Source organism: Oncorhynchus masou, chromosome 3 (genome assembly GCF_036934945.1).
Source record: "Oncorhynchus masou masou isolate Uvic2021 chromosome 3, UVic_Omas_1.1, whole genome shotgun sequence".
In the NCBI taxonomy this organism is placed as follows: domain Eukaryota; kingdom Metazoa; phylum Chordata; class Actinopteri; order Salmoniformes; family Salmonidae; genus Oncorhynchus; species Oncorhynchus masou.
This window is the reverse complement of record NC_088214.1, coordinates 19,298,721-19,324,295: the sequence shown is the minus strand read 5'-3', so window position 1 is coordinate 19,324,295 and position 25,575 is coordinate 19,298,721. Positions and strand designations below refer to the sequence as shown.

General features: G+C 45.8%; 1 protein-coding gene across 5 annotated transcripts in view; it reads left to right on the top strand.

The window, feature by feature from the left end:
- LOC135512244 (E3 ubiquitin-protein ligase mib1-like) overlaps nucleotides 1-25,575 on the top strand; it is a 79,494-nt gene that overhangs the window by 28,283 nt on the left and 25,636 nt on the right. For all 5 annotated transcript variants that reach the window (XM_064934080.1, XM_064934099.1, XM_064934089.1 and 2 more), the window contains 3 exons: nucleotides 4,833-4,940; nucleotides 5,385-5,582; nucleotides 5,847-5,998. In XM_064934080.1, coding sequence (XP_064790152.1) covers nucleotides 4,833-4,940; nucleotides 5,385-5,582; nucleotides 5,847-5,998 — 458 coding nt within the window. The remainder of the gene's footprint in view (nucleotides 1-4,832; nucleotides 4,941-5,384; nucleotides 5,583-5,846; nucleotides 5,999-25,575) is intronic.

The following is a 25,575-nucleotide window of genomic DNA, read 5'->3' as shown; positions in this document are numbered from 1 at the left end:
GTGACTATGCATAGATGATAACAGAGAAGCAGCGGTGTAAAAGAGGTGGGGTGGGGCAATGCAATTAGTGTGGGTAGCCATTTGATTAGGTGTTCAGGAGTCTTATGGCTTGCGGGTAGAAGCTGTTTAGAAGCATCTTGGACCTAGACACCGCGCTCCGTGTACCACTTGCCGTGCGGTAGCAGAGTGAACAGTCTATGCCTAGGGTGGCTGGAGTCTTTAACAATTTTTAGGGCCTTCCTCTAACACCATAACCCTGTTGAGGTTGGCTCGTTGTCAGCCTCAAATTTGCCCGGATGGTCACCAATTCTTCAGCCCTTGTATTGGTCAGCCTGTTGCGTGCTTTGGTGTGTGTGTTCCTCAACAAGAACCAGTTGCGCTCTGAGGCGGCTGATGTTGGTGGGATTTGGAGAATGATGGAGGCAACAGGGGAAACAGCCTCGGGTCCACAAAGTCCCTTAGTCCAGGTGGCTGATGAGATATGTTGGCATGACTGCCATATTGCATCTCCATCCCAAAGCCCTTGCTTGGAAGTGTACTTCGCCCTCATCCAGGCCATGTTTGCGAGACACGGTAGTGATGACACCATAGGCCTGGTTGATCTCTGCACTAGACACGATGCTCTTGCCAAGCATACTTGGGGTCCAACATGTACGCTGCGGCATGTGTGGGCTTCAGGCAGAAGTCTTCCAGAACTGCAGAACTGCTTGGAGCAACAGTGAAGTGGGCAGGGCAGTACGGATTTCTTCTCTTACATCTGCAAGCAGAGTCTGAACATCAGACAGGATGGCATGGTTTCCCTCAATACGTGCAATTGCTACTGCTATAGGTTTCACGAGTTTCAATTGCTTACCACTCTCTCCCAAAATGCATCACCCAGGAGGATCCTATTGATGGGGCAGTCCATATGGGCAGACTGATATGGCCATTTCTTGGAGAGACTCCTTCCCCTCCAGGAGACTGTCAAACATGATGACAGCACCATCCCAACAGGTGTTGTTGGGCGGCTTCAATGTGGTGCTCTTATTCTTCTCACTTTGCTTGGTGAGGTAGATTGCTGCTATAACTTGATGACCCATCACATACCTAACCATTTCCTTGGCTCTCTTGCAGAGTGTATCCATTGTTTTTAGTGCCATGATGTCCTTGAGGAGCAGATTCAATGCATGAGCAGCACAGCGAATGTGTGTGATGTGAGGGTAGGATTCCTCCACTTTGAACCAAGCCCCGTTCATGTTTGCAGCATTGTCTGTCACCAGTGGAAATACCTTCTGTGGTCCAAGGTCATTGATGACTGCCTTCAGCTCATCTGCAATGTAGAGACCAGTGTGTCCGTTGTCTGTGCTCTTGTAGAATACTGGCTGAGGGGTGGAGATGATTTAGTTAATTATTCCTTGCCCATGAGCATTTGACCATCCATCAGAGATGATTGCAATGCAGTCTGCTTTCTCTATGATTTGCTTGACCTTCACTTGAGCTCTGTTGAACTCTGCATCCCCAGCATATTAGTAGATAAAGCATGTCTGGTTGGAGGGGTGTATGGTGGGCCAAGAAAATTCAGAGATCTCTTCCAATACACATTGCCTGTGAGCTTCAGAGGTGAACCAGTTGCACACACAGCTCAAACAAGACATTAATCAGCATTTCTATGACTCAATGGAGTAACATATGTCAAAAAACCTTTTGTTTCCAGGAGGACCGTGAGCTGCTGCTATCGATAAGGTGTCCGATTCATCATTTTCACCTCAGAATAGAAGTATTGACTTTTGTCAGAGGTTGTTTGTTGTGAGCACTGAGGGAACTTTATTCACTCCACCAGATGATTCTGCATCTTTGTTGCCTTCACATTTGATTTTGCACATTATTTGCAATTGTACACAGCTTTTCCTTCGACATTAGCTGCAGTGAAATGTCTCCACACATCAGATAGTGACCATGGCATTTTCCTGTAAAGATTATGAAAAATGAGTTTTAAAAAAACAAATACAATTCCATGTACAGATAAATAGTTAAGCAGTTAGATTAAACAACTCCTTTGTAAAATAAATGTTTTAAAATTAAACATGTATGGAAACAGGTGAATTAACACCGTAGTTAGCAGGCTCAAGCAAGTTAAAACCCCCCTGGTAGCAAAAACTAACTAGCAGAAATTGTTTACAAGTAAGAAATGATTTAAACACACTTTGCTGTAGGCTACTATTTACTAGTTAACAAAAAAATCACGTGTCATATAAAATATATTCACCCCAACCAGTATTGTAATCAAAACTTACCAGAAAGCATATTGTCCTTGGCTCAGACAGTGTAGTAGTGTGGGCTCAATAGCATCTCATTAGTGTGCAAGATCTTGAGAATCAGCTGAATATGTGAAGGAAGAGTGCACTGTGCATGCAGAGTGGAGGTCGACAGAGTAATCGGAATGGCCAATTAATTGGGGCCAATTTCAAGTTTTCATAACAATCGGAAATCTGTATTTTTGGGCACCGATTTAAATTTAATCGGGCAACCTTAGAGTTAACTAGTCCAACGCAATAACGACCTGCCTCTCTCTCGTTGCACTCCACAAGGAGACTGCCTGTTACGCGAATGCAGTAAGCCAAGGTAAGTTGCTAGCTAGCATTAAACTTATCTTATAAAAAACCATCAATCAATCATAATCACTAGTTAACTACACATGGTTGATGATATTACTAGATATTATCTAGCGTGTCCTGCATTGCGTATAATCTGACTGAGCATACAAGAAGTATCTAAGTATCTGACTGAGCGGTGGTAGGCAGAAGCAGGCGCGTAAACATTCATTCAAACAGCACTTTCGTGCATTTTGCCAGCAGCTCTTCGTTGTGCGTCAAGCATTGCGCTGTTTATGACTTCAAGCCTATCAACTCCCGAGATGAGGCTGGTGTAACCGAAGTGAAATGGCTAGCTAGTTAGCGCGCGCTAATAGTGTTTCAAACGTCATTCGCTCTGAGCCTTCTAGTAGTTGTTCCCCTTGCTCTGCATGGGTAACACTGCTTCGATGGTGGCTGTTGTCATTGTGTTGCTGGTTTGAGCCCAGGGAGGAGAGAGACGGAAGCTATACTGTTACACTGGCAATAATAAAGTGCCTATAAGAACATCTAATAGTCAAAGGTTAATGAAATACAAATGGTGTAGAGGGAAACTTCTTATCTGGGAATATTGAAGACTCATGAAAGCTGGTGGTTCCTTTTAACATATGTTCTCATGTTCTGAGCAAGGAACTGAAACGTTAGCTTTCTTACATACCACATAGTGCACTTTTACTTTCTTCTCCAACACTTTGTTTTTGCATTATTTAAACCAAATTGAACATGTTTCATTATTTACTTGAAACTAAATTGATTTTATTGATGCATTATATTAAGTTAAAATAACTGTTCATTCAGTATTGTTGCAATTGTCATTATTACAAATACATTTTTAAAAATCGGCCGACTAATCGGTATCGGCTTTTTTGGTCCTCCAATAATCCGTATCGGTGTTGAAAAACCATAATCGGTCAACCTTTAATGCAGAGGTTTGCTATTCCATTGAGTTGGGGATAGTTAACCAAAATATGCCACAAGACCTAGAATTACCTTGTGTCTATCTCACAAAAAAGGTTCACTTTTAATAGCTAACTTTTTAAAATAAATTTAAGCAAAAGTGCCCAAATTCCAGGCTTAACTCCCCATGGGAAATTTTACGGAATGTTTCCGACACTTTGCAACCCTTGCTACAAATATTACAATGTTTGGAAAAATTTGAAATAAATAGTTTTTATGGTATTGAAAAAAACATAGTGTGGCTATTTCCAAATATTCTGGTATGCGGCATATACGGTATCCCGCCCAAGCCGAGTGAATATACCCCATTTCATGGTCCAGAGCCAATTTTACACATGACTAGGAAAACTCTGCGGCCTAGTTATAGGTGGGGCACAGAGTTTTTCCTTGGCAGGTTGTTAGTCAGGAATAACTCCTGTCCCTTGTGATGCTTGTCCTTCCATCAACCAGGCCAACAACCTGCCCCTAAGGGGAGCTGTCTGCTGTCTGCGCTCTCCTATTTCCTTAGAGAGCTGCTTAGAATAGAGATCAGAGCGTCTTACCCTCCCTCCCTCATTGTAAGCGTTCTGCAGCATTGTCACTGCGACTGTGTGTGTGAGCACGCGTGTCTCAGTGCGGTGAGGGTTGGCCAGGTTCCTCGGTGTCTTTCAGTGGAATTATTACTTAAAGGCCCAGTGCAGTCAAACTTTATTTTCCTGTGTTACTGTGAAATTGTGACGATGATGATGCATGAGTGGAGTTTTTGCCTGCCTGGCAGTATAAGTTAATAGACCAATAACAGAGTGTGTCAAACTCCTCTGCCAATAATAGCTATTTTTCAGTTTACATGTCCCTCCCATTAGGCTCCTCCAGTTAGGCCACCCACTCCGACTGCTCCCAGACAGTTCTGGCATAATTCTTCCTTGAGAAATCACTTTGCCAAGAAGTATTTTTTTGTTTATTTTTGACCATTTGTAATTTAAACAATCACATTAAGGTACATAATTGTTACCCAGAATTGATTTGATATTGTAATAAAAATGGCTGCATTGGACCTTTTTTAAAGCACAGTGAGCTGGGCAAAGTGATCCTCCCGCCAGGGCAAGATGTGTTCTGTGACTCCCAAAGTACCATACATGAATATTTATGCCCCAAGTATTCCAGTACCTCAGTTGGCGATGAAACACACACACAACCCCCTCTTGTGTATGCAGGTGACGAGGCAGTGCACTGGATGAACTCAAAATACAAGAATACACCTAACAGTGCTACATTGTGTGTTTGTAGGTGAACGGGCAGTGTGCTGGACACACAGCCATGCAGGCGGCCAGTCAGAACGGACACGTGGACGTCCTCAAGCTGCTGTTGAAACACAACGTGGACCTGGAGGCTGAGGTTTGTACAGGCAACAGTTATTCCTCAATAATAACGTCTATCCTATAGCCCATTCTCAATACTTATATATTGAAATCCTCCCCAATACCAAGACCAACAGTGCCACAAATGATATCCCTAGACACTATATCAGGGCTGTTTAAATTCCAGTCCTGGATGGCCAAAACACTTCTGTTTTTCTTCTACCTGGTAGTTAATTGCACTCACCTGGTGTCCCAGGTCTGAATTAGTCCCTTATTAGGAGAGGATGAAAACCTGGAGTGTTTCTTTCCAGGATTGACATTGAACAGCTGTGCTCTAGTGAAACTAATCCCTTTTTTTCAGTCTTCCTATACTGGTCTCAATTCATACTCTTAAAAAGCTGACTATCAGTCATAGTTGGATGCTCACTGAGGTGTAAACAGTGGAGACATTGGGTCAGTCTGTGTATAATATCCCTCCCAGGACAAGGATGGAGACCGGGCGGTGCACCACGCGTCCTTCGGAGACGAGGGCTCTGTGATCGAGGTGCTGCAGAGGGGCGGTGCCGACCTGAACGCCAGGAACAAGCGCAGACAGACCCCACTGCACATTGCTGTCAACAAAGGCCATCTGCAGGTGGTCAAGACCCTGCTGGACTTTGGCTGCCACCCCAGCCTCCAGGTTAGCACACACACCACACACACTTCCATTTCACACATGCAAATAATACACACTTGTACAATTGTGAAAGGACAAATACAATACAAGCATCCACTCTAACCAAAATATTTGGGTGGCTCTCTTTGCACTCAAGTGTTTGTGAAATGTAAACATCTCCTTCACATAACCAGTATAGGCCTATATTGTTAGTGATAGGATTTTGATTTGATAATGATGGTTCCTGCTAGATATTGTGGTAACGGTATGTATGTCGCCCCCGTACAGGACTCCGAGGGAGACACGCCCCTGCATGACGCCATTAGTAAGAAGAGGGACGACATGCTCTCTGTGCTGCTGGAGGCGGGAGCTGACGTCACCATCACCAACAACAACGGATTCAACGCCCTGCACCACGCCGCCTTGCGAGGGAACCCCAGGTACGACCCTGACCCTAACTGCCAAGCCAGGGCTAGTGATGAAAAGAGAATTACTTTATTGTTCACACAATGTTGAAATCTGCCTTTGGCTTCACATGAAACTGGCCTCCATACAGTTAGACTGGTGGCTTGCAAAGTTGTAGATGTGTTTCAAACTGGTTTTATTCTCATTGAGTACAAGTTAACTAATTGTATGGTATGGCTGGTAAATGGTTCATGACAGCACTGAACCCTATTGCTTTTGAGGTTGATGGGTTTGGTCCTTTCTATCCAAGGCTAGCCTACATCCTAGCCTACATCCTAGCCTGCATCCTAGCCTACAGCCTAGCCTGCATCCTAGCCTACAGCCTAGCCTGCATCCTAGCCTACAGCCTAGCCTGCATCCTAGCCTGCATCCTAGCCTACATCCTAGCCTAGCCTACAGCCTAGCCTACATCCTAGCCTACAGCCTAGCCTACAGCCTAGCCTGCATCCTAGCCTACAGCCTAGCCTGCATCCTAGCCTACAGCCTAGCCTGCATCCTAGCCTACAGCCTATATCAGTTCTGTCGGCGTCCTCATCCTTGGCCACAGCTATTTCTAGCTCCACCTGGTTGCTACTGCTCCACTCTTGCGATGGGCTATTCTAGTCTCTCATACATACATGAGGCACACAGTAAGGCTAGTAGCTTAGAGAGACTATACTATACCCATCAGCATGAAAATCCTCGGGTTATAGAGGCCACAGTCTCTCTGGAGTGTACGCCACACACACATTAGCAGCTGCCTTTTGGCTGGACTGTAGATCTGGCTTGTGGTGTTGTCTGGTCAGAGCCGGCTAGGGGACATTAGTATCATTTCACCTTAGCTGACACACATTCCATTGGCATGAGGACAGAGAGAATTGGGGTCAGAGGGCTCTGGAGCACCTGCTATTTCAGCTACCCTGTCCTGGCCTGGTCCACTGGCAGTGGCACAGTGGAATAACACTGGAACACCCCTCAGTCTTCATCGCTACTCTATGGCACTGCCTGCCACTGATAGATAGCCAGTTTGAACAATAATCTGGATTGCAATCTGCTTGCCTTGCTGTGCCGGCCTGACAGTCTATTACTGAACAAGCCCTATGGCCTCAGTCAGAGATGCATTGAAGTCATTTGTCATCATAATGCAGTGATTTCACCAGTTAATGGCATCAAAAGATGGGGGGCGAATGTTTCTGCTTTTGTTATTATTATTATTATTATTATTTTTAAATATTGTCAGTCTATTTACTGTATAGGAAATTTGCTTTGAAACTGAAACATTTTCTCTCTGAGATTGTCAGCGTAGAATGCACAACTTTATCTCCGCCACATGGCAAAATGTGTGGAATTATGGGAAATTAGCTTTAAAACATCAACATTTTGTCACTGAGGTTAAATGTTCAGTCTGCAACCGCACTATTTGCCACGCCCATGGCAACGTCCCCACCACGCCCACCACCTAAGACTCATTTTGATATCAGAAAAACCCTGGTACTGTACATTGCATTCTCTCCATTTCGCTACACCTGCAATAACATCTGCTAAATATGTGTATGCCACCAATAAAATTTGATTTGATCATCAGTGTGCAACAGTGGGAACTGTTAGTTTCATATTGACTGTACAGTAAAGGTGAAAAGTGCTGGAGTCTGCCTTGCTTTCCGCCGTCACTCTGTCCCCCTCGTCTTTCTAGAACTCTGTTGTCCCACTCTTCAATCTAGCCATTTACTTTTATTTCACACTCAAGCTCATCCACAATATTGCAGAGAAAGAGAGCGGGAGATGGACATCTGTACTCGACCAAGTCTTAAACCCCTTAAAAACGACATTTCCCTGGTTTGGAGGGAAAGTACTTATTTTAGTAGTGTTTTATTAGAGTGACGTTTGCGTCCCCACTGAGTGCTTGGGACAGGGAGTAGGTTCTGACTGCAGTAGTGAGTCATATTCCTGAAAAGCACCCTAGGTGGTTGTCAGAAGGACAGAGTTAAGTGGCAGTTGTACCTCTAAATGGTACAATACGGCTCAAGATTCTCTTCAAGCTGTTTATGTTCAGCTATGGATGAAAACTGCTTGTCACATGATGTTTTATTGATTGTACACAAATGCAAGTTGCAAGTCTTGTGCGTCATCTGGGATGAAATGATCACTCGGACAATCCCTCCATATACAGTAGGCTACCCCTCAGCTATATGATCTGCAGTGTTGTCTCTTGCAGTGAGCTTAAGACATCAGATGTCACGGCAGCCACACTGATCAGTCAGAGGGGTTCTGTGTGATGGGGCCCTCCAGGGGTAAATGGTGTTGAGGGTGAAGGGGGGGGGGCAGGCAGGCAATGCAAATTGTCTGGGTAGCCATTTGACTAGATGTTCAGTAGTCTTATGGCTTGGGGGTAGAAGCTGTTTAGAAGTCTCTTGGACCCAAGACTTGGCGCTCCAGTACCGCTTCCCATGTGGCAGCAGAGAGAATAGTCTATGACCAGGGTTGCTGGACTCTTTGAGAATTTTTAGGGCCTTCCTCTGACACCACATGGTATAGCGGTCCTGGATGGCAGGAAGCTTGGCCCAGTGATGTACTGGGCCATACGCACTACCCTCTGTAGTGCCTTGCGGTCGGAGGCCGAGCAGTTGCCATACCAGGCAGTGATGCAACCAGTCAGGATGATATCGATGGTTCAGCTGTAGAACCTTTTGAGGATCTGAGGACCCATGCCAAATCTTTTCAGTCTCCTGAGGGGGAATAGGTTTTGTCGTGCCTGCTTCATGACTTTCATGGTATGCTTGGACCATGTTAGTTTGTTGGTGTGGACACCAAGGAACTTGAATCTCTCAACCCACTCCACTGCAGCCCCGTCGATGAGAATGGGGACGAGCTCGGTCCTCTTTTTTCTGCAGTCCACAATCATCTCCTTTGTCTTGATCAAGTTGAGGGAGAGGTTGTTATCCTGGCACCACACATCCAGGTCTCTGATCTCCTCCCTATAGGCGGTCTCGTTGTTGTCGGTGATCAAGCCTACCACTGTTCTGTCATCGGCAAGTGTAATTATGGTGTTGGAGTTGTGCCTAGCCGTGCTATTAGGCATGAACAGTGAGTATAGGAGGGTTCTGAGCATGCACCCCTGAGGGGCCCCTGTGTTGAGGATCAGCGTGGCAGATGTGTTGTAACCTACCATTACCACCTGGGGGCGGCCCTTCAGGATGTCCAGGATCCAGTTGCAGAGGGAGAAGTTTAGTCCCAGGGTACTTGGTTTATTGATGAGCTTTGAGGGCACTATGGTGTTGAACACTGAACTGTAGTCAATGAATAGAATTCTCACATAGGTGTTCCTTTTGTCCAGGTGGGAAAGGGCAGTGTGGAGTGCAATAGAGATTGTATCATCTGTGGATCTGTTGGGGCGGTATGCAAATTGGAGTGGGTCTAGGGTTTCCGGGATGGTGGTGTTGATGTGAGCCATGGCCAGCCTTTCAAAGCACTTTGTGGCTACAGACATGAGTGCTACAGGTCGGTAGTCATTTAGGCAGGTTACCTTTGTGTTCTTGGGAACTGGAACTATTGTGGTCTGCTTAAAACATGTTGGAATTACAGACTCGGACAGGGAAAGGTTGAACATGTCAGTGAAGACACTTGCTAGTTGGTCAGTTCATGCTCACAGTACACGTACTGGTAATCCATCTGGCTTTGTGAATGTTGACCTGTTTAAAGGTCTTACTCACATTTGCTGCGGAGAGCATGATCACACAGTCTTCTGGTACAGCTGGTGCTCTCATACATGTTTGTGTTATTTGCCTCGAAGCGAGCATAGAAGTAGTTTAGCTTGTTTGGTAGGCTTGTGTTGCTGGGCAGCTCTCGGCTGTGCTTCCCTTTGTAGTCTGTAATGGTTTGCAGTCCCTGCCACATCCTACGAGCTTCAGCCGGTGTAGTACGACTCAGTCTTCGTCCTGTATTGACGCTTTGCCTGTTTGATGGTTCGTTGGAGGGCATAGCAAGATTTCTTATCAGCCTCTTGGTTAGAGTCCCGCTCCTTGAAGCAGCAGCTCTAGCCTTTAGCTCAGTGAGGATGTTGCCTGTATTCTTTGGCTTCTGGTTGGGGTATGTACGTACTGTCACTGTGGGGATGACGTCCTCGATGCACTTACTGATGAAGCCAATGACCGATGTGGTGTACTCCTCAATGCCATTGGAGGAATCCCAGAACATATTCCAGTCTGTGCAAGCAAAACAGTCCTGGAGCTTAGCATCTGCTTCATCTGACCACTTTTTTTTATTGATCTAGACACTGGTGTTTCCTGCTTTAATTTTTGCTTGTAAGCAGGAATCAGGAGGATAGAATTATGGTCAGATTTGCCAAGTGGATGGCGAGGGAGAGCTTTGTATGCATCTCTGTGTGGAGTACAGGCGCTACAGAGTTATTTTCCCTTTGGTTGCACATTTAACATGCTGATAATAAAAAACAAAAACTGATTTAAGTTTCCCTGCATTAAATTCCCCGACTACTGGGAGCGTTGCCTCTGGATGAGCGTCTTCTTTTTTGCTTATGGCGGAATACAGCTCATTCAATGCTGTCTTAGTGCCAGCCTCAGTCTGTGGTGGTATGTAAACAGCTACAGAGAATATAGATGAAAATTATCTCGGTAGTTAGTGTGGTCTGCAACATCATGAGAAACTCTATCTCAGGCGAGCAATAGCTCAAGACTTCCTTAGATATCGTGCACCAGCTGTTGTTTACAAAAATACGTGGACATCATCCCCTCTATCCGGCAGCTGTTCTATTCTGACGGTACATCATATAACCAGCCAGCTGTATGTTGATATTGGTGTCGTTCAGCCACGACTTCGTGAAGCATAAGATGTTAGTTTTTAATGTCCCATTGGTAGTTTAATATTCCCAGTAACTTGTCCATTTTATTGTCCAAAGATTGCATGTTTGAGAGAAGGGCCTGCTGTGTAAGACTAGACTGCACCGCCACGTTTTAACATGCCTCTCACCCCTTTTTAATACAGTTTTCAATATCCGCTTTAACTTCTTGGTGACGGGGCAGTATTTTCACTTCCGGATGAAATGCATGCCCAAATTCAACTGCCTGCTACTCATCCCCTGAAAATATGCATATTATTAGTAGATTCTGACTAATGTTGACTCCACAACATGGTGGATATCTTTTTGGCTGTTTTGGTCTCTGAGCGCCATACTCAGATTATTGCATGGTATGCTTTTTCCATAAAGTTTTTTTGAAATCTGACACAGCGGTTGCATTAAGGAGAAGTTTATCTAAAGTTCCATGTATAATAGTGTTATCTTTTATCAATGTTTATTATGAGTATTTCTGTAAATTGATGTGGCTCTCTGCAAAATCACTGGATATTTTGGAACTACTGAACATAACACGCCAATGTAAAATGAGATTTTGGGATATAAATATGCACTTTATTGAACAAAACATACATGTATTGTGTAACATGAAGTCCTATGAGTGTCATATGATGAAGATCATCAAAGGTTAGTGATTAATTTTTATCTCTTTGTGCTTTTTGTGACTCCTCTCTTTGGCTGGAAAAATAGCTGATTTTTCTGTGAGTTGGTGGTGACCTAACATAATCGTTTGTGGTGCTTTCGCTGTAAAGCCTATTTGAAATCGGTCACTGTGGTGGGATTAACAACAAGATTACCTTCAAAATGGTATAAAATACATGTATGTTTGAGAAATTCTAATTATGAGATTTCTGTTGTTTTGAATTTGGTGCCCTGCACTTTCACTGGCTGTTGTCATATGGATCCCGTTAACGGGATTGCAGCCCTAAGAAGCCAACTTTCACATGACTGCGCGTCACGAGCTCGTGGCAATCTGCCAGACACCTGGCTCAATCCCCTCTCATTCGGCCCCTCTTCACAGTAGAAGCATCAAACAAGGTTCTAAAGACTGTTAACATCTAGTGGAAGCCCTCGGAAGTGCAAAATGACCCCACAGACACTGTATATTGGAATGATAAGGAGTTTTCCCACTTCCTGGTTGGATTTTTCTCAGGTTTGCGCCTGTCATATGAGTTCTGTTATACTCACAGACATCATTCAAACAGTTTTAGAAACTTGTTTTTTCTATCCAAATATACTAATTATATGCATATTCTAGCTTTTCTGGCTGAGTAGCATGCAGTCTACTCTGGGCACCTTATTCATCCAAGCTACTCAATACTTCCCCTGTCACCAAGATGTTAACACACCAACAAACAGTTAGGACACCCTATATAGTAGTAATTACTTCACCTGCTGGGTTACAAGGCGTGCACACACCATTGTGAAAAACAGCCTTCAAGGAATCCTCTCCATCTAATGTATGGTTCACTCTGCCAGAACTAATATAGACTAGAGGGAGGAGAAGTGGCTTTATTGTTGGTCGTCGCAACAGGGGTTGTAATTACTGACAACCTAATGTTACGGGGGACTGTATAGAAGACGACTGTGAAATGGTTGTGTTGGATGTTTTTGGGGTTATTGGGATGGCTGCTGCAGGGCATACATTACTGCACTTAGTGAGGGTTTTACCACCCTGCCCTGACTGAAGTAGTACTACTACTAAAAAGTGACTGTATACTTTTGAATTATCTGTTTTATAGAACATTCTTCAATGAGTCTTGATGATCGTCCCTGTGCTTTTTGGCTAACTTTTTGATAACATGGGTCCCATTTATGACTGGTGAAAACCAAACACTGCATTCCACAGTAAGAACCTCATACCTCCCTATAGGCGGTCTCGTTGTCGGTGATCAAGCCTACCACTGTTGTGTCATCGGAAAATGTAATTATGGTGTTGGAGTTGTGCCTAGCCGTGCTATCAGGCATGAACAGTGAGTATAGGAAGGGGCTGAGCATGCACCCCTGAGGGACCCCTGTGTTGAGGATCTGCGTGGCAGATGTGTTGTTACCTACCATTACCACCTGGGGGCGGCCCTTCAGGATGTCCAGGATCCTCAGCATGGTGGACTTGTCTTAATAGAAGGAACCATGAATTCTGCTCTGTATCAGAGAATTCTACAGGAGAATGTCAGGCCATCTGTCTGTTTGCTGAAGCACAGCTGGGTCATGCAGCAAGACAATGATCCCAAACACACAATCAAGTCTACATGAAAATGTCTAAAAAACAACACATTTAAAGTGTTGTAAAGTCCTAGTCAAAGTCCAGACCTAAATCCCAATTGCGATGTTGTGGCAGGACTTGAAAAGAGCAGTTCATGCTTGAAAACCCACAAATGCCGCTGAGTTAAAGCAGTTCTGCATGCAAGAGTGGGCCAAAATTCCTCCACATCGATGTGAGACTAATCAACAACTACAGAAAGCATTTGGTTCCTGTTATTACAGCTGAAGGTGGCACAACCAGTTGAGTGTAAAGGGGCAATTACTTTTTCACACAGGAGAATTGGATGTTGCATAACTTTGTTTAATTAAATAAATAAAATAAGAGAATCAGAAACGGTATACCGCCCAAGCCTAGTGCCTTACTTCCAGACTAGGTTACTAGTGGGCCTTGTTCAAGGAAAAAGGATAACTTTCAATTAATTAAATCTGTATAGTCCTTGGAAGATGAATTGACAGACTGTTGCAGCTGAAAACTTTACCATAGGTTTTTTTTAAACATTATTTTAAATAAAAGCTAATGAAACACTTGACTTGTGGTTATAATAGTATTCTACATTAGCACAGTTGTTATAACCCCTCAATTACACCTGCAACCCTTCAGGTTCTTGATAAGCTTGTATTTTTAACCTCCTGTCCCTTTTCAGATCCCTGTTTCAACCAGAATTTGGCTCATTTGAGTCATTTATATCCATGTTTTTAGTAGTGATGCACCGATATTACAATTTTGGCCGATAACCGATATGAAACATTTTAGCTGCCTTTTAAGCATTCTAGTACAGTTAAATACACACACATATGGACACAGCAGTCTAAGGGACTGCATCTCAGTGCAAGAGGCACTACAGTCCCTGGTTCGAATCCAGGTTGTATCACATCCGGCCGTGATTGGTAGTCCCATGGTGCAGCGCACAACTGGCCCAGCGTCGTCCGGGTTTGGCCGTAGTAGGCAGTCATTGTAAATAAGAAGTTTTTTCTTAACTGACTTGCCTAGTAAAATAAAGGTAACACACCACTGACCAACAAGTTATTTTGTTGGCATTTACATACGTCCCCATTACCAGGAAAACATCATCAAAACCTATTTCTTTCACTTACTTGCTGTGCTGTTTCGTTGTTCATTTGTTCAGTCGTTTCATTCTCAACCAGGATTTCATTATACTTGTGAAGTTTCAGCTGTCTGTCCATGGCTTCTTTTCCTCGGTGCGCACTGTCACTGTGTCTGTTTCCATCTGGTCCAGCTGTGTATGTAACATTTCATGTTAACCCTGTTTCTTGTTTGCATCGAAGTAACGGTCCTTGTACATAGCATCGAGCATGGTGGCGACACATGAGAGAGGCTCAGATAGAGTGCCACTGAATCATTCGCTTGTTCACAGTCTAAAGTACTTTTGTAAGTTTTAACCTCACAGCCTGTGTCTGCAGTTTTGTTGACAGGCGTTTCAATGCCATGACAGAGGGTATCACGTCTGCTGCAGGTGCAGTTGATGAGCTTATTTCTCGAGTCAGTTTCAAACATGTTGTCAAATGCCATTGAAATGGCAGCAGCAATATGACAAGCAACACATTCATGAGCATGCAATACAGCTTTCCTCAGTAGGAAGTCCTCGTCAACCCACTGTGCTGTCAGACTCAGCATGCTTATGGGGCTGACATCGCTGGTCCAAATGTCAGTCATGAAGCTAATAGCAGTGACACTCATGGATGTGAAAAATAGTGTGTACCGGGGCTCAACCAGTCGGTTAAAGCCAACATCATCCACGACAGAGAACGGTTGATTGTCAAGGGCAATGAATACCATTATCTTGGCGTTAATTGATTCGCATTTGAGTTGTCTCGCTGAAATGTTCTTACTCTTTCAAATGATTGCTCGACTTGAACCTGTTTAGTTGTTGGAAGTGTGTGCTTAGTATTTTTCTGATTTTGTTCTGTGTTGCGCTGTATTTTTTATGCCGTCATTACGCCATCTACCCACGTTTATATAGGTATGCACATCAGCTTTGACATCGGTTTTGCACACTGGTGTTAACTAGACATCTGGCCGATGCTGGCATTTTTAGCTAATATGGGACGTTTCCTGTACACTCACCAATATATCCCGTGTATTTAGGGTGTGTGTAGTCTCAGCTAGAGTACAGGGCAGATTGGCATTAAGCATGAGACAAATTGGAAAGGCGAAGTGTGATGCATGTGAGAGACTGGAGAAAGAGGGAGGGAAAGATGCAGCGAGAAAGGGGTTTGGTTTGATATGCCTGCATGTACTGCGGCAGCGTATGTGTGGTGTGTGTCAGTCTGTGAGGGCTCTGCGCCTTGTGATTTGTGTGTTCAGCTCCCATCCTCTGGAGTATTTGGCTTCTCACCGCCTCACGCACACAAGGCTACTTGACACTATCACACTGTGTGTAGTAGTTATTCTACTCCTCCCCTCTCCTTAAAACCTTCCCTTAGATCTAAACTTTCAAACCTTTTTATGTGGCCCCACTGTGCTGCGTTGGCTTGCCTCCCCACATCTCAACCCCTCCACACTGTAATTGTCTGTTGTTATATCACCCTGTGCTAGTCAGTTGGAGTTAGTTGTCGTGTGGCCCCGGGTCTTCTGCATTCTTTACACAGCCATTGAGATAAAGATGGTGCTGGAGGGGGGGTGCTGCCATCTTATCGGTTCTTTGCCAACCATGCTTTTTTTTTCGTAACTTGTTTTGTACATAATGTTGCTGCTACTGTCTTTTATTACCTAAAATAGCTTCTGGACATCAGAACTGGGATTACTCACCTCAAATTGGACGAGGAGTTCTTTACTGAGTCGGACACGAGGGATATACTACAGACACTTGACCAGGCCCAGATCCCCGTGATTCGCTGGAAAAGGAAACACAGGTTTTGCGGAAAGAGATCAGGATGCCTTGTGTGGATCAGGCGACGAGTGCCTAACCTGCCCTTGCCTTTCGTTCTGCTAGCTAACCTTCAATCGCTGGAAAATAAATGGGACGAACTGAAAGCACGTATATCCTAAAACCATAATATATTATGTTTCACAGTCGTGGCTGAACGACGACATTTAAGAACATACAGCTGGCGTGTTATACACACTATAGGCAGGACAGAACAGCAGCCTCTGGTAAGACACGGGGCGGGGGCCTATACATATTTGTAAACAATTGCTGGCGCACGATATCTAAGGAAGTCTCGCCTGATGTAGTGTGGTCTACAGCTTATCATGAGATACTCTATCTACCTAGAGTTTTCATCTGTATTTGTCTTAGCTGTCTACATACCAACACAGACTGAGGCTGGCACTAAAACCACACTCTGTGCTATATTGCGCCGTAAGTAAACAGGAAAATGCTCACCCAGAGGCGGCGCTCCTAGTGGCCGGGGAATTTAATGCAGGGAAACTTAAATCCGTTTTACCTCATTTCTATCGGCATGTTAAATGTGCAACAAGAGTGGGGAAAATTCTAGACCACCTTTACTCCACACACAGAGCCGCGTACAAAGGTCTTCCTCTCCCTCTATTTGTTAAATCTGACCATAACTCTATCCTCCTGATTCCTGCTTACAAGCTAAAATTAATGCAGGAAGCACCAGTGACTCGGTCTATTAACAAGTGGTCAGATGAAGCAGATGCTAACATGCATAACTGTTTTGCTAGCACAGACTGGAATATGTTCCAGGATTCTTCCTATGGCATTGAGGAGTACACCACATCAGTCACTGGCTTCATCAATAAGTGCATCGAGGACGTCGTCCCCAACCAGAAGCCAAGGATTATAGCCAACATTCACAATGAGCTAAAGTGTAGAGCTGCCGCTTTCAAGGAGTGGGACTCTAACCCGGAAGCTTATAAGAAATCCCGCTTTGCCCTCTGACAAACCATCAAACAGGCAAAGCGTCAATACAGGACTGAGATCAAATCGTACTACACTGCCTCCCGACGCTCGTCAGATGTGGCAGGGCTTGCAAACTATTACAGACTACAAAGGTAAGCACAGCCGAGAGCTGCCCAGTGATAAAAGCCGACCAGATGAGCTAAATAACTTCTATGTTTGCTTTGTGGCAACTAACACTGAAACATGCATGAGAGCATCAGCTGTTCCAGATGACTGGGATCACGCTCTCTGCAGCCAATGTAAGACCTTTTAACAGGTCAACATTCACAAGGCCACTGGGCCAGAATGATTACCAGGACCTGTACTGCGAGCATGCGCAGGCCAACTGGCAAGTGTTTTCACTGACATTTTCAACCTCTCCCTGTCCGAGTCTGTAATACCGACATGTTTCAAGCAGACCACCATAGTCTCTGTGTCCATGAAAACTAAGGTAACCTGCCTAAATGACTACCAACCCTTAGCACTCACGTCTTTAGCCATGAAATGCTGTGAAAGGTTGGTCATGGCTCACATGAACACCATTATCCCAGAAACCCTAGACCCACTCTAATTTGCATACCACACCAACAGATCCACAGATGCAATCTCTATTGCACTCCACACTGCCCTTTCCCTCCTGGACAAAGGGAACACCTATGTGAGAATGCTTTTCTTTGACTACAGCTTAGCATTCAACACCACAGTGCCCTCAAAGCCCTGGGACTAAACACTTCCCTCTGCAACTGGATCCTGGACTTCCTGAAGGGACGCCCCCAGGTGGTAAGGTTAGGTATCATCACATATGCAACGCTGATCCTCAAAATGGGGGCCTCTCGGGTGCGTGCTCAGTCCCGTGCTGTACTCCCTGTTCACTGATGACTGCACGACTCCAACACCATCATTAAGTTCGCTGATGACACAACAGTGGTAGGCCTGATCACCAACAACGATGAGACAGCCTATAGAGAGGTCAGTGACTTGACCGTGTGGTGCAAGGACAACAACCTCTCCCTCAACATGATCAAGACAAAGGAGATGATTGTGGACTGCAGGAAAAAGAGGACCGATCACTCCCCCATTCTCATCGATGGGGCTGTAGTGGAGCAGGTTGAGAGCATCAAGTTCCTTTGCGTCCACCAACAGACTAACATGGTCCAAACACACCATGACAGTCATGAAGCAGGCACGACAAAACCTTTTCCCCCTCAGGAAACTGAAAAGATTTGGCATGGGTCCTCAGATCCTCAAAAGGTTCCACAGCTGCACCATCGAGAGCATCCTGAGTGGTTGCATCACTGCCTGGTATGGCAACTGCTTGGCCTCCGACCGCAAGGCACTACAGAGGGTAGTGCGTATGGCCCAGTACATCACCGGAGCCAAGCTTCCTGCCATCCAGGACCTCTATACCAGGTGGTGTCAGAGGAAGGCCTTAAAAATGGTCAGACTCCAGTCACTCTAGTCATATACTGTTCTCTCTGCTACCTGTGCTTGGTCCAAGAGGCTTCTAAACAGCTTCTACCCCCAAGCCGTAAGACTCCTGAACATCTAATCAAATGGCTACCCAGACTATTTGCATTATTCCCCCCCCTCCCCAAACTGCTGCTACTCTCTTTACCTATGCATATAGATTTTCTTAATACTGCATTGTTGGTTAAGGACTTGTAAGTAAGCATTTCACTGTAACGTCGACCTATACCTGTTGTATTTGGTGCATGTGAAAAGTACAATTTGATTTGAGTGAGCTCAGCCCCGTATGGTGTGTGTGTGTCTGAAGTGCCCTGCATATGTCTCCTGCTATTTTTAAAACATCCGTTGAGTATCTGGTTGGAATATCAATCTTGTGTATATATATATATATGCATTCTATGGTAACGGAACGGTTGAGTCAGAGTCTGGGAGAAAGGGACGCTACGCCGTTTAGTTGTAAAACTATGTTGGGATCCTTTTTATTAGTCATGATGGAAGAGCAACAATTTTAGCAGCAATGAAACATGACACTCAATCAATAATCACTTACTGGAGATGTAGAGAGCAGATGTGAACGATATGTCTTAAGTCACCAAGGTACGGCGCTACAGCTGATCATTGACACTGAGGGCATCCTGTCAGTCAGAACACTTTGGAAGAGAGCGAAGCTCCAGTTGGACAGTATGTAGTCATCAAAGCATAGCTACAGCTGGTTGAAGGGGACCAAATCCATTCAAGAGGTGATTTGGTTCCTTTTTACCAGCTTTAGCAAAGCATTGGGGGTTCACTGTGTCAGGTTCAAGGACTGGAGTGGAGCCGACCCAGATGGAACAAGCTGGAAACATGAACATATACAGTACAATCGTACAGGGAAGTGTGCAGTGTACACTCGCTCTCTCACCCACCACAGTCATTGTTGCCTAACCCCCCCCATCTCCCCTATGCTCTGCCCTCCAGCACGTCTATTTATCCTCATTGCCATTTTTTAAGTTGCGTTTCCAACCTTTGAGTGAAAAAAAATGGTTCCCTAAGAAAAGGATAATAATCTGTCGAGGTGCACTTGAGTCGAATGTTCCAGAGTCATGTAGCAATTACAGCCTGTGACGGATGGGACCGTGTGTGTGTGTGTGTACCAGCCAGGTAACAGAGAGGGAGATGTGGAGCGCAAGAGGGAGCTGTAGAGCGGGAGAGTTCAGTACAGGGGCAGGTCGATATGGCACAGGAGAGAGGCTATTTGCAATACACGCACACACTCGTCAATTTCGATGGTTGGGCGGGTGGCAGCCAGTTGCACCATCCTGTCCACTGTCTATAACAGAGCAAAAGCAGGGGGGCTGCGGGCAGACAGACAGGCACTGAGCATTTGATAATGTCAGCATCTGCTGTGTAGTGTCAGTCAAGCAGCAGGTCACGGCCAGAGGGAGGGAACGGTGGGAGGAGGAGAGAAAGCCATGCCCCCATGGACAGTTAGTGGAATAGCTGCTATAGGTCTTTACAGGGAGAGAAAGATATATATATATATATATATATATATATATATATGGAGATGTGAAAGACTGAGCAAGGTTAGAGACTGACCGTAAAAAGGGACTAGGACACAGCGAGGGGGTAATGAAAGCGCAAGACAGGCATGTTGTAGCCTAAATCTTCTGTCCAGATAATGTCTCTTGAAGTGACATTTGAGCTTGATCTTTTTACCCTGGTCTCATTGACCTTTTCTTAGTCATAACCCCCCTCTAAGCACTAATAGCTTAGCTTACACTAAAGCATAGCTGCACCCTGAGCTAGTGTGGACTTCATTGAAAAGCATTGCAGGTCTGTCTGTCTGCAAGCCTTCTTGCGTCTAAGAGGAGTTTAGCAGCACAGAGAATCTGAGTGCCTCTACTACCAGTTTTCTCTTCATGCATCAAATATGACTGCACTGAGGTAAAAATATTAACCTGAATGTATTAAAAGGGGACAAGTAGGTTACAAATTCTGTTTCTCTCTTTCTGAAGTCTAAAAACGCTGGTGATTTTTTTCTTCTGTCTTGATGTCACTGGAATGACACTGGTGCAGATTGTCGAAGACCGCATTAAGAATTTTGCTTCTGCTCTACCTTCTTTCTCTCATGGATAGCAAATGGAATGTCTTCACAGCACCATCCTCCTTAGCATATTCGTCCAACCATAATGTCTTTGTGTTGTATTTCATTAGAATAGTGCCATCACAGAGCTGTCCCATAGGGAGTTATACTTTTCCATTGCTTAACTGCTACTCTCTGCACTAGCATGGTGCTTGTGCTGAGAGGACCATGCTCGTGGTATGAGCTGTTCTGCTGTTAGCAGACTTAGTGTTAGCACACCACTCAGTTCAGCTCTTCTACAACAACTTCCACAAGCCTTTGTTTTCCACTGCAGAAAAACAAAACAATGAATGCTTTCTTAGTTTGGTTACACCTTTTTGGGCAGCCACCCCCCATCTCTCTCCCTTTCATTTGTTGGAAGCAGTGATACAATTGGAATCAGCTGACCAGTCCGAAGCAGGCCCTGATCCTACATTGTCACTTTTCGATGGTCCTAAGCTGCACTGCCGACTGCCGTGCTGCGCAGCAAAGCATTTGGCGAGCATAGCAAACTGAACAATGAGGCCAGGAATCAGCGGGGGAGGCAGGCAGAGGGGTTTTCAGAGGGGTGGGGTTATGTTGGGGGAGACTTTGCTAGTGCTGTAGCTGGACAGGACACAAAGTAGGGTTAACACCACACCAGCCATATGATATAGCATTGGGGCAGAGCCAGCCAGCAGCCTTTTAAACAGCGATGTTGTTGCCTCCCTCAATCTCTCTGTGCACCTGCCTTTCTGATCTGCCTCCTTAGCAACTCTTTTGCTGGCCTTCCATCCCATTGGCTGCTTTGATAAAGCAAAGATGGTAGCAGTTTGCCACAATTCACCTTCCTTATTTTCCTATCCCGAGCCGGGAGACCTTTAGAAAATATTATAGTATTAATTGTGGAGCTCTGGCCTGGCTCTCTCTGGCCTGGCTCTCTCCGGCCTGGCTCTCTCCCCTCTCTCGCTCGCTGCCCTTCTCTCCTGAACTGAAGTGGAGAGCTATGTTGCAGCTGACTGTGATTCAGAAGGCCATAATGCAGTAAAACCCATTAATGATGTAAGGAGGCCCTGTCGTATGTCGATGTCCCAGGGTGATTATTCCTCCTGAGTTTGTTGAGGTGACGGAACTAACTCATGCCTTCCTGACCTAGAACCATTTCATTACTAACTCATACCTAATAAATAGAACTAACGCATTCCTTAACTGACTAGAACTGCCAGAACCAACTCATTCTGTTACACAGGGGAGTAATACAAGCCAAGCACACGAACCCTACATCTCACCTCTGGTAGACACCGGCTTAACAAATATTATTATTGCCAGTTGGTTAAGTCAGCCAGTTGGAGAAAGCAGCGTTAACTACGTCTTTGCAACGGTTATATTGCTGCAGTGAGACTGCCCAGAAACAGTATAGCTAATGTATTACCCCCTACACCACTCACTCGCTCTCCACTCCGCCCGCTATTCTCATTTACATCCTGGCATTGTTCACAATCATCTCCACACAGACGCAGATCGTCAAAAAAACCTGACTCATCAATCAGAAAACATTCCCCGTCGCCCTGCACCTCACCAAGAATACATACTTCTTTACATTCCATAGCTATCATATGTTCATATGGGTACATAAAGAAGTATGTACACCAAGTCGGCAATCCCAGTGAATTCACAAGGTCGCACGTAGCCGTTAGTAGTAGTACTAGAAGCACAGAAAATTCACTTTTTTTTCCTCACCGTTTTCCCCTTAAGAATGCAGTGTGAGTCTGCACCGTAAGGTGACTTTGAGCCTGATTTCAGTTCGGATCAACAGTCAAGGCCGCTTTCCTTTAGCTACCAGGTGACGTTAAACTGCCGCCCCCCCCAGTAAGTGAAGGTTGTCCTTGTATTCTTCCAGAACAAGAAGGAAGGGGGGAGATGTAGAGTGGTTGGGTCAAAGTTCGAAAGCAGTAGTGGACTTGTTCCTGGTTGGTGATGCGTCTTTGGTAGATGGTTAGCCTCGGTGCATCTGGTCTTGAATAAGGCTTGATCCTACTGTCCTCGGAATAGGGGCGCATTTTGAAGCTACATACGGTACACAGTTACACATTCCTGATCCTCCCCCTTCTCTCTTTCTCGCTTGCTCTCTCTCTCACTCCCACCCTCTTTACCATATCCCTTACCCGTTTTGCACATTGCTCTTGTCCAATGCATGTCTCTGGTGTCACTGTCAGCCCCTGTCCCCCAGTGTCACCCAGCCCTCTACTACCCCGGTGCTGCTGCTGATGTTTGACAACGAGGGTGGTATCTATCCAAGTGGAGCAGGAAGCTATTGTGAGCAGGATTTGGGTTTTAGGCTCATGCACAGGCAGGCAGACCAGAGGTCACATGCTAGCGCTAATACTGCTAGCCTGCCCACTCAGCACTTGTATGTGGATTGGCCCTGGGTGGTGCTCTTTTCTCCACCTCGCCCTCTCTCTCTGTTCCTGTATTATGTGGGGGGTTCTTTTGTCACTCTTTTTAAAATCAAATCACTCTCTTCCTCCTTGTCCCATGTTTAAGGCGGCAGCAGCTGTTCTGTTGGAGGGGATGAGGCAGCAGGAGGCGATAGATAGATGGCCATTTATGTGGCAGTGTGAAATGTTCAGTGAGTCTCTAATGAATCTTTACCCCAGCCCAACACATTCCACAAGTCAACACTGCCTGGTGGCAGCTTGTCTCCCCCCCCCCTAACCCGCTAGCTAGGTGCTGCCTGATTGACCTGACAGACAGACCAACCGAGGCTATGGCTGGGTAGGGGGACATTTGTCTTCATGTTACCACTAGGACATTTTGGAATGGTTGTTAATATGTGTGTTAATGCCAAATATAGTGAAATGTATTTGGGGGTTATGGTTCTGGAAATATGAATTAATGAAGATTTGGACAGAGAGAGAATTGGAGGTGTCCTACCCAGTTGTTCTCGGCATAAAGATAGTGCTGGCTGGGTGGATGAGCCAGCGCTTCTGTGTTGGAGGTGTCACGTCCCATTTAGGAAATGTCACGGCCGCCCGAGAGGGGGTTGGAATTCCTTCTGGTGGACTAGCTAGCAACTGACTGACTGGCGTGAAGGGAGTAAATTAGCTGAGTGGGTGGCTGTCATCTGGCCCTGGTCTGGTCTGGGCTGAGAGATACAGTAGCACCGCAGTACTGTGTGCCCTGCCTGCCCCTAGCAAGCATTCAGAGAAAGAGAAATCACGAGGGAGAGAAACTGGGTTACTACCACCAGTGCTATGGGTTCAGTGACACATCCACTCAGTCAGCCATAACCTCCATCCTCCTCCCCCATCCTCACCCCTCCACTTCCCCCTATCCTCACCCCTCCACCTCAGTGTTAAGCGATGTGCCGTCAATCTGCGCTCTTCCATACTCCCATGTTCTGTTTAAAACTCATGTCTCGTTCGTTCACCACACAAACTGACGCTGTTCTTTATTGCTGCTAAAGCCTCGTTATCATTCACCACCACAACCCAGACGACATCATCCACATTCCAACCGTCCATCCAGAAGTCATTCTCGGGACTTTGATGTTGACATGTCCTCAAAACGTACCCCTCGATTAAATAAATGATGACGTTGATGACCTCCATTTATAAAATGCAGTCTTCTCTCTTATCTTGAGCAGTGAATGAAAAGGCAAGAGGGTACACTCAAAAGTGGGCGGTAAAACAGAGTTTCCAGTAAGGTAGGATAGTGTGAAAAAGAAAATGAAATGGTTGTCTTTGGCTCAGTCTCAGGCAGTCTCCAAGCCGGTGTGGGTTTGAGTTAATAAGTCCGTCATTAGATAGCGACAGGGCTGCAACTGCGATGCCTAATGAGCCAGGCAGAGAGAGACCTCTGCTGCAGCATGTCCAGCCACAGCACAGCAGCAAGAGAGAGTTAAGAGGATGAAGAGAAGCGAGAGGGAGAAAGCAGAGAGAGGATAGAATAAGGCAAAAACAAAAGATCCATGTGTACAACTGAACAGACAGCAACTTTCTCCCCTCGTTCATTCCACCTTCCCTTGCTTCACTCCTTTTTAGTTTTTGTTCCACACTCCTCCCCGGCCGGTGTTCCCTTTCTCTTCCCTCCTGGTGGTCTATCCAGGCAACCAGAAAGAGCGACCCCAGCAGAGAGGGAGAGAGAAAGAGAGAAGCCCCAAGGTGTTGGTTAAGTTCTCTTCTGTCCTACTGGCTGGCTGCTACTGTGTGCTGCTACTGCAGAATAGTAAATTCCACTCCCCCTCCCGACTGACGACGCTCCACTCACGGCCAAGCCATGCTCCTCTGCTAGAGGAGGAGCGAAAGAGGACGGAGGAGAGAGACGTCAGGGCCCATCAGGGGTGAACTCCTCATCCAAATGAAGAAGAGGGAGCATATATTACCTGTCAGATCAGTTTCTTATCTGGGGCTGCTCCTGTTCTCCCCCTCTCCTTTCTTCCTCCTCCTCTTTCCTAGTGAGGAGAACCATAATGACCTAGAGCTTGCGCTGCTACTGCAGCCATCGTGTGCTGGGTGCACGCCTGACTCGCTGATTCAGCTCTCTGATTGGGGGAGGGGGTGAGTGAGGATTGCCATAGTCACCGAGGGGGAGAGTCACACACGCTCACACACACATACTCACCCCATACCTTTAGGAGGGGAAAGACATTGCGCTGACATGAGGAGCTTGCTGCCGTTTGAAAAAGGCAGAGGAAGAGAAACTGCAGCACTCCTTTGCTTTACACCATGTGCATTCTGAGGGAGAGAGATGGATGGGAGGATGGCCTGGTCTTTAGGAGACAGGCAGAAAGTGTAGCATCCATTCTCCCTCCCTCCCCTCTCGCTCCCCCTCTCTCTCGCTCCCCCTCTCTCTCGCTCCCCCTCTCTCTCGCTCCCCCTCTCTCTCGCTCCCCCTCTCTCTCGCTCCCCCTCTCTCTCGCTCCCCCTCTCTCTCGCTCCCCCTCTCGCTCCCTCCCCTCTCGCTCCCTCCCCTCTCGCTCCCTCCTTCCCCTCTCCTCGCTCCTTCCCCGCTCGCTCGCTCCTTCCC